This window comes from Sinocyclocheilus anshuiensis, unplaced genomic scaffold (assembly GCF_001515605.1).
Source record: "Sinocyclocheilus anshuiensis isolate Anshui unplaced genomic scaffold, SAMN03320099.WGS_v1.1 scaffold773, whole genome shotgun sequence".
Classification (NCBI taxonomy): domain Eukaryota; kingdom Metazoa; phylum Chordata; class Actinopteri; order Cypriniformes; family Cyprinidae; genus Sinocyclocheilus; species Sinocyclocheilus anshuiensis.
The window spans coordinates 382,252-395,696 of NW_015539930.1; the positions used below are offsets into that span (position 1 = coordinate 382,252).

Genomic DNA, 13,445 nt, shown 5'->3' on the forward strand with positions numbered 1-13,445 from the left:
AGAAACTTAAAAGTAAAGTTTAATCTTAAATGACAACTTTGTCATCATTTACTCCAAAACTTTATGGCTTTCTTCTATGGAAAATAAAAATATATTTTATTTTTTTAACAATGGAAGCCATTGGTTACCATCATTCTGGTGTTCTCAAGAATAAAGTCAGTTGGTCATACAGGTTTGGAGTAAATGAACTTGGGTGAACTATCCTTTTAAATGAAACGTGGAAAAAAATAACACATGACAAGACAAGCTGTTTTAATTACTTATTTTATTCAATATTGTATACATACAAAGTATCTAGAAAGCTACAAAATATCTACCACTTTATCAAGAAGGCTTCAAAATGTTACGGAGCAAAGACAAGACCATATGCGATAAAGAACACACACATAATAGGTTTTCTTTTCTCTCTCAGCCTTGCTCCAATGCTTTTTTTCCATCATCAGGGATATTAAAAGATATCACACCTTTGTACCAAGAAAAGCCGGAATATATAATTTTATACAAAGCACCTTTTTACAAAAAATCTCTGCACACAAACCCAATATCTTTTTATGATACTATCGGAACTAGAGAAAAGTTCACTTTAAAGCCAACATCTTAAATGGTAATGAACATAGGAGGTACCAGTACCTACACATACAAACAAAATACAAACATAGATCAAAAAACATAAACTAAACTGCTGATATACTGTAGTCCGGATTCCGCTCGAATCCTTGCTTAGTGTCCGTTACTAGCAAACAATGTCCGTTTAACATTCATCATATTAAAGGCATTAGTTCTCAGATCGCTAGAGAAGTAAAGGGGACTGTTAAGGAGGAACTGACGTAGCAGGTGCACCAGCAGCGCAGCAGTAACAGTATCACCACCCGAACGGGCTCCGAATATACTGACATCGTCACAAAACCATTGTGTACATGTAGAACAATACAGGAAGATCTCTATATGAAACGTGAACAAGAACGAAGGGCGAAGGTACGGCAAACACAAAACAATCAACACCATCTGCCGTTTCGATATCGCGCGTACTTAATAACTCCACAGTTTACTTGAAGCGCTACAACATACACAGCTGGAAATCTAACTTAGTCTCTCACGCTTTGAGGGTTCCATCCACTTAAATGAACAGCATGAATAAATTACGCAGTGGAGATGATATGGTTTGGTGAAGCCAGCTTTGTCCGTAAAGAACGTACACGTGACTCTGCGGTTCATATCCTTGACTATCTTTAAGGTCTGAGGAGTAACACACCTTGACGTCACTTAATATAGTGTAAAGAAGACATTGAAATGGCTTGAAACAAGAAGAAAGGGAAAAGCAAACACCATTCAGCAATCAGGTGCTGTAAGGTTTTTCCACTTTCACAATTCGATTATGCACTAGAAAAGTAGCTAAAGCTCTATGTTAAATAAATCTCTCATAGAATGGAACCGAAGTTCACAGTTCGAAAGAAAAAATAAAAGACAGTTTGCCACATCGACCAAATCAACTGCTGATAGAAATGTGTTATTAATAATTATTACATAACTTTATTTCAGAACATATCCACTCACTAGGCCCATGTTTTTTTTTTCTATAAAATTCTTATGAAGGCAATGTGGTGAATATTTTACCTACATCCACTTTTTTTTTTTTTTTTTGGTTTTTGATCATTTTAAGAATGGAAAATAACATCAGTCTTTTCTAAGCTGGAAACCAAAGGCACTTTCATGCTACAGTGCAGGAAATAAAGAGGAGCTCAATGCATCTCCTTCAACGTTTTGGTCTTTTCCGATAAGAAAGGCAAGATCTGTATATCTAAACATGTCTTCGGTCTCTGAGAGTGAAAGGTCAACCAAATGGCCAGTGCTCTTTTATAAAGATGACTCGTAGGATCTTAAGGTGTGGTCACATTTGCTAAACTGCAGCGAAATTTTGCGGACAAAAAGTCCATTGTGTATTGTCGCAGCGATGTATAAAGCACAGCTCACACAGAAGTCACTTTCAAACCAAGCATCTGGTCAGTTCAGCAAATTCGCATGAAAACAACTTGAAAATGAGCAAAATCTGCATGGGAAAATTTTCTGCCTCAACGCGAACCACACAAATTCCTATCGGAATGACTGATTTTATCTGCACTGATTTCTCCGCCTAGCAACAGTAAATGTGACCGCACCTTTAGTGTTACTTTTTCCCAAAAAACGACTGCGCTCATCCACATTCGCTTCGTACACTAAGGCACTGTGCTGTATATTGTTACACTTTGGCAGGTTTGTACTGTACAACTCCTACAACATGTGACAATAACAAGAAAGTCTTCCAGCTTAGGAAAGAGATCACAGTTTTAGTGGCATCTTTTGGAGTTCACACAACCATTATTAAGGCTTGCAGTCGTAGAAATCGATTAGGCCACAGAGACATGGGCTGTGTGGGGATGTCAAAGGCAGCGAGGAACTCTGGGACTGATTCTTACAGAAGATGAAGGAGTGCTTCGTGACGTACGGGTGTACAGCACGTTCAGGGATGGGCTTCGTAAAAAGTCTGGCTTTCCCAGCGGCAAACACACTCCAAGTGCTCGGGTCAATCTGATGGATAATCCATCAAGCCCTGGTAGTTAATGCAGTGCTTCTTGTTTATAGAGTTACCTTTTACACAAGCGTGTCGGCAGGAGGCGTTTAGCTGTACAGTCAACAGTAAGGGGTCGATTCTCTGCGTTTTCTTATTGCAGGTGATGACACATGAAAACAGACACAGGTTGGTATAAACTTCTCGTATCACAGTGCAGTAATTCCTCAACGAAAGAGAACAAGTAGTGTGTACAAAGTAATTCTTTTCAAGGGCTGGGCTTCTGAATTCCCTGAATTCTCTGAGTGTTTGGAATGCAGGAACATTTTGTTTACTGATGGCCACAAAAAAATCTTTTTTCTTTTCAATAAATCAATGTTACAGAATGAAATTTCTCAAAATACTTTTTCTTTGGGAAAAATACCTACGTATGTGAGAATGTATATTCATCTGTACACCTACATCCTACTTATGGCTGCACCCATACGCTTTCCGATGTGTACGCTAAAAAAAAATAATCAAAATGAGGTCGTTTTCAGATTCATTCTAACTCAACATAACCCTTAAGTTGAATGATACTGTCACTTTATATGTATAGTCTATGAATGAATGTTGAATCGCATTCTTTGACATTCTTTCCTGTATTAAAACATAATACAACTGTACCGCGATTCACAGCTGCAGTTAAACGTCAAACACACACACACATATATATATATATATATATATAATTATAAGCATCACCCAAATATGACGGAAAATCATCTTGAGTGAGTGTTGAGCTAGAGGCACTGCCACTGTACTGAGGTCCAGAGTCTGTGTGAAAGAGCTGCTTCATTCCTTCACTAGTCTGTAGATGTGATGCTGGGCTCCGTGCTCACTGTTTGACACTTCGAACACACAGGCCATGCACAGCAGGGTCTCCTGTGTGTCTCTGTTTGTTACCACCTGAAACAGAGAAAGACAGAGAGAGATGGCATTACTGTACAGTTTTGCATGGTAAAAATTATTGTACTGTAGCAGCAATAAAAAGGTAATGAGAAACACCAGAAAAAAATACAAATTCTAAAAGTAAAGTTCTTTAATGCTCTAAAATAAATATCTAAAAATCTACACATAACAGTAATGAGAATTTGATGTAGGCAAATGTGCTTAACTGTCTTGAAAATTATGGGACAATGCAAACAATACTTGAAGAGTTAATTTGCAAAAACCGATAACTCCATTTGTATTTATTTTTTCAGAAATCACGTTTTTTATTGCGCATTCTAAGTAATATCAATCAAATTGCAGTTGGGTTGTTTTGATTAAGTAATAATAACTTAAACAAATACAGGTAATTTACAAAATTAAAGTTAATTGAAAGTATGTTTTTTTTTTTTACATATTAAAAGTTTGTTTTATAGCAAAAGCAGTTCCCTTTCAAGGGAACTTCGAACTGCGTCCTCTAGGGGTCGCTATGGGGAACGCCTCGTCGTGACCCGTGTCTGTTTTTTGGCAAAAGCAGATAACTCCACATTTCATGTTCTAGAGTTTAAAAAAACACTCGTTTAATGTTTGTAATCTCCTCAGATGACAATGTAGATGCCTGACAAACATTGTTGTTGTTGTGATCATAAACTGTATGGATGTGATTGCACGCAATACACGGAGCTTTTCCCTCACCATTGTAACGCGCTGCTTTTGCAAGGTTCCGTGAAAACGTTTCAGCTTTTATTTTCCTTTTTCGCCCTGAAGAAGATATCACAGGTTCATCAAGTTCGTCGAAATTATCCATCCTCGATCACTTTTAGTCAGCTTTGATGAAACTCCTCTCAGCTAGCACGTCTTTTCAAAGTGAAAGTAGCCTTGTCACCTGACCTGAATACAGCGCGCTGATTCGCTAAAATGGACTTATCGGCTTCTGTTCAAAAACAACAAGGGCGCTTGTCGGCTTCTGCAGTAAAACGTGAACTCGCGATGCCTTGAAAGTGGACAAACCCGGCTTTTTTGACAAAACGTGTTTAGGGTTCAGATCGCGCTATATGTGGAGAATAATGCACGGCAATCAGCTAATTTTTTTGAAAGTGGCATTTATCGTTTTTTGCAAATGAACTCTTCATTTCCAGTTCTAAAATAGTTCAAGGGCAGATTTTCATGGGCATTCATATTTTTTCTTTTGATTTTTGGACAAGTTTTTGCGAGATTCACCTGTGCACTGATTTGATCTGTAAATGGATTTCATCCAGTCTTTGATTTTTGACTGCATACACCAACCACTTCACGTCCACGTCAAATTGCACATCGATTTCAGGTACAGTAATTCTTTTGCATTTATACTGGGCTTTTCCAGTTGTTTTTTTTTTTTCCAACCAGCTGTTTTTTTTTTTTTTTACGCCAGAATCAACTGACAATGTATAAAAAAACTTGTTTTTGGACAATGATGGCTTTTTAGGTGAGTAATTATGTGTTGCATTAAGACAAATTAACATTTAAAAAGCAGTTTTAATGACTGGATAATTTTTTACATATTGGATCCTGTTTAACGTTTTTTTTTTTTTTTAAGCCAGAATCAACTGACAATGTATAAAAAAACTTGTTTTGGTACAATGATGGCTTTTTAGGTGAGTAATTATGTGTTGCATTAAGACAAATTAACATTTAAAAAGCAGTTTTAATGACTGGATAATTTTTTACATATTGGATCCTGTTTAACATTTTTAAAATCCAATATTAAATATTTAGTGCGCTATGCAGGGGTTAAAGCAAAAAAAAAAAAATCCTGAGCCTGAACTTTTTTCTGGGGGTTGGGGGTGCAGACACATACACAGGGTTATTTGGCAAACAGAAAAAGAAAATGATTTTCCTTGAAACTAGTAACGTATCTGCCATTGCCATTAGCCCTTGACAGGCTCAGACTACAGATTATGGTGGGATATTTGAAACAGCAATACCAAAATGTTTACTCACTACAACATGGTGCAAACACATGTAACATTTAGGATGCTTTTGATATCAAATTTTGCTGGTTTGCTTTGTCCTTGACAGGGAACAAGATGACCTATAATCTAAAACATGAAATTTCTGAAATCGTTTTTTTCAAAAGAAATAATGGTAAATTAAATACTAGGAAATTAATAGGAAATAGGAAATATACAAAGACAGTTTACTCCAGAAAACTACAGTTCAGTTCAATTAACAACAACAAAATAAAATGGTCCAAGAACTGGTAACTTAAACAGGGTTCGTACAGATACTGCAAAATGAAATTCCAGGACTTTCAAGGACTTTTTTTTTGGTTTTCAAGGACTAAAATCAGATCTCACTTATCAATCAATATTGTTATTATCTTTCAAATTCTAATAAATAAACTAATAAAACAAAATGGTACAAATAAAGTGCAGCACATCCAAAGAATGCAATGACTGTGGCAAATTTAACATTTGAAAGGATACTATGGCAAAGTTATCGCTTTCCTTGTACAAACTGATTTTTTTGCATGAATATATGATTGACCTGAAGAATGAAAGCTGTATCACACACTTGGAAAATTATGAGCTTTATCACGCTCTTAAGACACTAGGGGTGTGACAATACACTTAGCTCACAAGGTGAGAAAAAATGCAGATACTTGGTTCACTAAAACGAGACAATGTTTTAACACTAAGAAATTTTCAAATGACAAAATATTTGTCTTTTAATCACAAAAAGAAAAACAATGCAGTTGTATTTTGAAATGTTTTAACTAATCTAGTGCTTAACTAATGATTATTTTGCTAATCAAGTAATCTACTGATTCTTTTGACCAGTAATCTGATATTTTTTAGTAATACAAATAGAACTAAGTGGAAAAACAGGCTTTAAAATTACTATATTTATATATAAAGTAACGATGAGGCAATAATATTTGGCCTCAAATAAAGTATTACAACCAAGTACATGGTTTTATTGAACAACACTGTTAAATACATAATGTAATATGCCTATATTTATAACAAATACCTGCAGAGGGTGCCAACACGCCTCGTGTTTATAAGAGCAAAAACTTCTGATTGGCTAGTAATGTTAGTTTGGTTGAGAGTGAAAGCTGTGTTCCTCTCATACATTGGTAGGCAAACTCGTGAACTCGAACGTGATATCAACAAGTGTTTTTAAATGTAGGACGACTATCTTTTTTTTCCCGCAGCCAAACGCCGCACGCCGGAGATCCGGTGCCGGAGATCTTTAAGCCCTGGCTATGTGATTGGATCACCTGAGATGGATGTTAATAACAATGCCACCACCTTTCAACAACATATACTGTACACAAGCGTTCACTATAAACACACACATACACACACACACCCTCCCTCAGTCTCTCTATAATAACAACTAATAACAACCATGGCAGGTGAGAGTTGCAACCCAGGAGAGCAGGTTTACAGATGCACAGCACCAGGATGTGAGGGATTTGAAGGAAGAGAGCAGGGAAAGTGCATTAGTAAGACCCTCACTATAGGACAGAATAGGGCTCTAATCCTGGTGTGTATGAAGGTTAGAGAAAGGGGTTCCTCCCCCTTTGCAGGAGATTATCAGGCTTTGCACAGCGCCACAGGAATGTCAGGAATGCTAGGTCGTCTCCGCTCAGAGGCCACAGGCTCCGCCCTGCACTGAGAGCTCTCACTGATTGGTTTAAACATCACTGACTGACATGCAGACTCACCAATAAGATGGTGAAGTTCTCTAGGACGCTGTTCATCATGTATTTCTCAGGAAGGTGTTTGAGTTTGTGGATGAAGTTGATCATGTATTCACACATGGGAGACCGACTTATCCGGTAAACAAAGCGTCCATTCTCAAAACGAGCGTACTCCGTCTGAGAGAAGCAAGAGAGATGTGAAAATGCACAACGGAAAGTACCATTGCATATACACTACCAGTCAAAAACGTGAAATCATTTTTAAAAATGTTTTTAAAAAGAAATTTCGGTAACACTTTACAATAAGATTCCATTAGTTAATGTTAGTTAATGTATTAACTAACATGAACAAACAATGAACAATACATGTATTATAGTATTTATTCATCTTTGTTAATGTTAGTTAATGAAAATACAGTCGTTCATTCACAATTATGCTAATTCACAGTGCATTAACTAATGTTAACAAGCACAACTTTTGATTTTAATAATGCATTAGTAAATGTTGACATTAACATGAACTAATATTAATAAATGCTGTAGAAGTATTGTTCATTCTTAGTTCATGTTAATTAAAGTAGTTAACTAATGATCCTTATTGTAAAATGTTACCGAAATCTCTAATGTTCACCAACACCACATTTATTTGGCACTGTAAAAACAGCATTATATTAAAAAATATCACAATTTTAAATATCTGTTTTCTTTTTTAATATGTAATTTATTCCTGTGATGACAAAGCTGAATTTTCAGCATCATTACTCCAGTCTTCAGTGTCACATGATCCTAATCCTAAATCATTCTAATATGCTGATTTGCGGCTCAATTAATAATAATGATTCTTATTCTAAATTTTGAAAACAGCTAATAAAACTGCTTAATATTTTTGTATAAACAGTGATACCGATGTTTTTCAGGATTCTGAAACAGAACAGAATTGATTTGAAACAGACATAATGTTGTAACATTATAAATGTCTTTACTAACACTTTTGATCAATTTAATGGGTCCTTGCTGAATAGAAGTCTTTCTTTCTTTTACTTACCCCAAACTTCTAAGTGCTAGTGTATCAATGTTTCCTCAAAAATATTGAGCAGCACAACTCTTTTCAACATTGATAATAATAAATGTTTCTCGAGCACCAAATCAGCATATTAGAATGATCTCTGAAGGATCATGTGACACAGCATTAGCATCACTATAATATTTTTAAAAATACTTCTAAACTGTAATAATAGTTCACACTACTACTGTTTTTACTGAATTTAAGATAAAAAATAGGAACAAAAACAAAAACATTTAAAATCTGAATTATTCCAAACTTGTGACCAGTAACGCACATACAAATATGACCATGATACCACCATTTAGAGCAGCCTTTTTTTTGTATGACAACATTTTAAAAGTTGTAAAATCACATTACCGATCACAAAATCTCAATGTCTCAAATTATGTTTAGATTAAAATTTCATAGTCTTCAATTAAAATCATGATATTTCTTATCAAATTCTCCCTTTTTCTACTAAGAAATGTCAGACTAAGAACTGAGAACTTCATTAAGTGTCCTGAGTAACGAAAGAGCAATTACATTTCCCTCTGGGAAACTCATATTGGAAGGAGAACATTTATTGCTCCATTTAGACGTTACAACTGTACTCAAAAGCGAATGTTTGAAACTTACCTCCACTTTCTCCACGACCTGTTTGCCAAAAGAGCAAACCTTTGTGGAGCAGGTGATGGTCATGTTCTCCGGGCTCTCATACTGACTGCTCACTCCATAGAAAGCCCCAGTTTCGTCCTGAATGTTGCAGTTCAAGTCAGCCTATGAACCAATGAGATTGTAGCTTTAATTTTCAATTTAATAAGCTACACTGTCAAATACTTCTATTACAAAGAAATCTACAGCAGAAAAAATGGATAGATTTACCAAAATATAACATTCAATACAAAACTGCCATCTAGTGGAAATTGTATGCACAACTAAAAAAAACCCTAAATGGAATATTTTCAACACTTCAGTTTGTTCCTCACATAGAACACAACTTGTATTGAGCTTTTATAATGCTTTCATGGTGCTTTTTTGTCTTCCATCCACATTATGAAAAGACCACTATGGACCTTCTGCACTATGTTAGTGTTACATGGAAGAAACGGGTCAGTTTTGGAAGAACATGAGATGTTCATTTTTGGATGAACTATCCCTTTAAGAATGCATTATACCTATACTAAACTACCAATCATGGCTATTTCTCCATATTAGTATATTCCAGTATTAAAGGCTGTGTCTAAGGTTAGAAAGAATAGATTAAATGACTTTGAGAAAAAAGCCACTCAAAAAATTCTGAAGAAGAGCGGAAAAAAAGAACAGCTCGCTCCCCGCTTTTTCAGTAAGCTAACCCGATGTTCATTACTGAGAAAGCTCAAATATTCATTTCTGGCATACTCTCTTTTCATTAAGACAAGCCTGTTACATTTTCACATCATATTCAAGAGAGGCATTATTGTGCAGATCCAGAGTTCCATTTGAAATTCAGATCCCTCTGTCACTTCAAACGGAATTCGAGCAGCCTCGCTCCAACCACGACGAGGTCCACTTTGTTGGTTGCCGCTAGTTAGCATTTCACAAAATGCATGCAATGTTTGAATAGCTATTAGAGGAGCAACCAGGTCATCCAATTGTTTCGCGATATTAAACAGAATAAGTGTGAGCTTTGATCATGGACACTTCAGCTATGCCATGCCAAATATAGCGGCGTAAACAGAGACGGCTGTCTTTAAAACTAAAGTGGCCCAGTGTCTTTAGGGAAATGCACAATTATGCATGCATGTAATCACTTGGTAGATAAATATTTGCGTTAAATAGGCAGTTGTATGGGTGGTAAACATGAACTGTGGTAATTTTACTCTAATTAGTGTAGAAACCTGGGCACAGGCTGGGCGGCATACATTATTTTTAAGCCTAAATAAAAAAAATAGAAAGTTTTTCTTGGACTAATTGTGTGTTTTACAATGTCTTCTATTGTGGATAATTGTTCCGTGGATGTTTGGGGGGCGGAGGGAGGTTTAGGGGGAGGTCTGTGAATCACTAAACAGATGCTCGCTCTTTGCAGAGATTCACTCACCCAGAACTTTATGAGAAAGAATGAATTCTGAGGACCCTTGCCAAACAATTCCTTTAGCCCTCCTTTCTTCTCAGGGAATTTGTCGTAAATCTGACGAATGTCCACTGACTCGAGCAAGGCATCATTGTAAGAGTGATTTGTCTGACCAATGTGCAAGAAAAGATGCTTGTTATACTGCACAGAAAAAAACAAAAAAAAGTTAGAAACAGGAAAACTTGTCAAAATGACTGAAAGTACTTGAACTAGGACTATCCATCTATTCATTACTGTAAATTAATTAATTTCTTGATATGTTTATTAATAATGCTTATTATTCACAATTAATTAATCAATATTATATTTGGTGAGAAATGCCCCCTAAATGGAGACAATTCACATTCATACTGTACATTTTATTATTGCGGCAGACAAAAAAGAAAAAGAAAAGACTGAATAAACATGACAAAAATATTAATATATTCATTTATAAAAAAAATAATAATAATAAAAAAAAGAAAAAAAAAATATATATATATAAATAATTTATAAATCTTGATTAAAGCTAATGTATACATACTATTTTTTATTGTTACTTCATGTTTGTTCATAATATAAACAAATATTTGCAACTTGATGTTAAAAATGTATTAGCATATGTAGAAATTAACATGCTGTAAAAGTGTTGTTCTTAGTCTTTAAATCAATAAATTATTTATTTCTACTATATATAATTCCACAACAATTTTCTTTACAATTAGGTTTTTGAGGTATACTTCAGAGATATTCACATACGTACCACAGCATATAAAAAATAATATGGTATTAGCTGTACTTTTATATGATACAGAAACAATACTTTTTTGTAAGTGTGATAACATCTGAATTTTGTTACAAATTTAAAATAGAACATAAAACAGGACCTTGTATTTTGACAGTCCTTAACATCAACATGAAATGGTATTCACCACTCTCATTATATTACAGTCATATTATGGTATGATCATATTTCTGACTAAAACATTTATCTAAGATATTCGAAGAGCTACAAATGTAGGGCGTCTATTTTTCCCCATTGGGAATAGATTGGACTGTGAAAAGTACACGTTGCATACTATAATGTGCGTTTTCAGTCAATTGTGGAGAACTTCTATCTAAAAGCACTCACTTTTGAGGAGGCTTTTTGTCTAAGAGGCTAAAGCTTGATGAATCGTGTGCAATAAGAGCAGGAATGTGTATTAGGAAGTAAACTGAAACTAATTTCACTTTGACTTATAGTGACATAAAGAAGCTACTCACAGAATCTGGATCTCTCTGGTGCTCAAGAAAAGCAGAGAACTCCACCAGTCTGAGTTTAGATGTGCCGACAGATCGGCCCTGCCAGGCGGGCACTGTGGGCGCTGGCGCTGTCGGGGGCTCATAACCTACACACACATACACACACTGAATATTTAGCTCTTCTAAACAAACAGAATGTTACATCTGAATGTGAATTAATCAGAAAAGCATGGCAAACGATGACAGACATACTTGAGATTGTAGTTGTGACTGCTGGCTGGATAGCGTATGCTTGCTGAGCAAATGGCTTGATGCTAAAACATAGACAAAGGAGATTTAAGAACAGGAAAACGAGCAGCCTGAAGTTTAGCGGCACTACATACTGAAGAGATTAAGAGGGTTACACAGCAAAGAAGAAACAAAGCTGCACAAAGTATTCAAACTTGGATTCAACCCATCCCTGTTTCTGGAAAGGCTTCCTCTATCTCTGATCCCTCTGAGGAAAAGAGAGAAAGCTGGAAGGATCGGGGAAAATACAGACATCAAGAGATCGACAATAAAGCAGACAAAACAGAGACAGGGGGAATAAAGAAGATTTGCATTTCCTGAAGGAAATACCAGTGCTTGCAAGGCAGCAACAGAACCATATTAAAAGTTTTAGGCTATAAATTTGGTTCTGCTTAAAATGAAATGCTGAATCAGATAAAAGTCATGATACTCAGTAAAAAATATGAATTAGAAATAGCTTTCCCCGCTCCTACTCTCACATTCTCTTAATTTCATTGGATATTGCAACTTTCTTGGTAGTCAGGACTGTGTGCACACCTGGCAACTGGCTGACTAAATTTCAAATAAGCTTACTACTTTACAAGTGTTCATACTATAGAGCAGTGGTTCCCAAACTTTTTGCAGCGTGCACCCCTTTCTAGTGTTTGACACATGTAAAGCACCCCCACCACCGTACTCCGGTTAAACACCACATTTTTAACTGCAATACAAGTATAAATACAAGTATTCACTGTATACAGGGCTTGATATTAAAGGGTTAGTTCACCCAAAAATGAAAATTAGGCTGCGTTTTACTCACCCCCGATGCATCCTAGGTGTATATGACTTTCTTCTTTCAGACGAATCCAGTCGGAGTTATATAAAAAATTGTCTTTGATCTTTCAAGCTCTATCGTTGCACTCAGCGGGTGTTGCATTGCTTCAGTCCAAAAGACGTGAAATAAAAAGCACCCTTCCATAAAAAAAAGTGTCTCACACGGCTCTGGGGGGTGAACAAAGGCCTCCTGTAGCGAATCGATGCGTTTTTGTAAGAAAAATATTAATAATTTCACTTAATATAATAAGACTCTATAGGGCTGTTACCACTCAAATGAAATCAGTATTAACAAAACCAATTTTTCCACTGCTGGAGAAACAGAAGCAGCTGAAGTAGCATTTAGATGCATTTACACAGACAATTTAATGAAGCTGAAATGTAGCATGAATGTATTTACACTGCAAAATTACAACAGCATAAATAATGCTGTGAGCTTGGCGTTTTACATCAGGTTTTTTTATTTACAAATATGAAAAGTTGGAGGAAAAAAAAAAAGAGTTACTTTTAAATTTGAAAGTAACCCACCAGCAGGTGGCAGCAAGTGACTGTCTTAATGAGTGAGTCATTGAGGCATTCAAACGATTCGTTCAAACGGCTGATTCATTCAAGAATGAAGCAAGCACCTGTCTTTATGAATGGACCACTGAATCAGTTACTCAAATTATTAATTAAAAAACGCGAATCGTTCAGTAACGAAACACTGCTGTGTGTTGCTCAGAGATGCGCGACAGTTCTGCTGCTAAGTTTGTTTGGAACTATTTTC

The 13,445-nt window shown here is 35.8% G+C and overlaps 1 protein-coding gene across 1 annotated transcript in view; it reads right to left on the reverse strand.

The window, feature by feature from the left end:
* Positions 1-255: 255 nt before the first annotated feature.
* The window catches only part of LOC107686847 (transcriptional enhancer factor TEF-1-like), an 84,389-nt gene continuing 71,199 nt past the window's right edge, over positions 256-13,445 (reverse strand). The window contains exons 9-14 of the mRNA XM_016484001.1: positions 11,831-11,892; positions 11,600-11,724; positions 10,325-10,498; positions 8,884-9,024; positions 7,227-7,379; positions 256-3,493 (exon numbers count right to left, since the gene is read on the reverse strand). Of these exons, the coding sequence (XP_016339487.1) occupies positions 3,380-3,493; positions 7,227-7,379; positions 8,884-9,024; positions 10,325-10,498; positions 11,600-11,724; positions 11,831-11,892 (769 nt within the window). The 3' untranslated portion in view covers positions 256-3,379. The remainder of the gene's footprint in view (positions 3,494-7,226; positions 7,380-8,883; positions 9,025-10,324; positions 10,499-11,599; positions 11,725-11,830; positions 11,893-13,445) is intronic.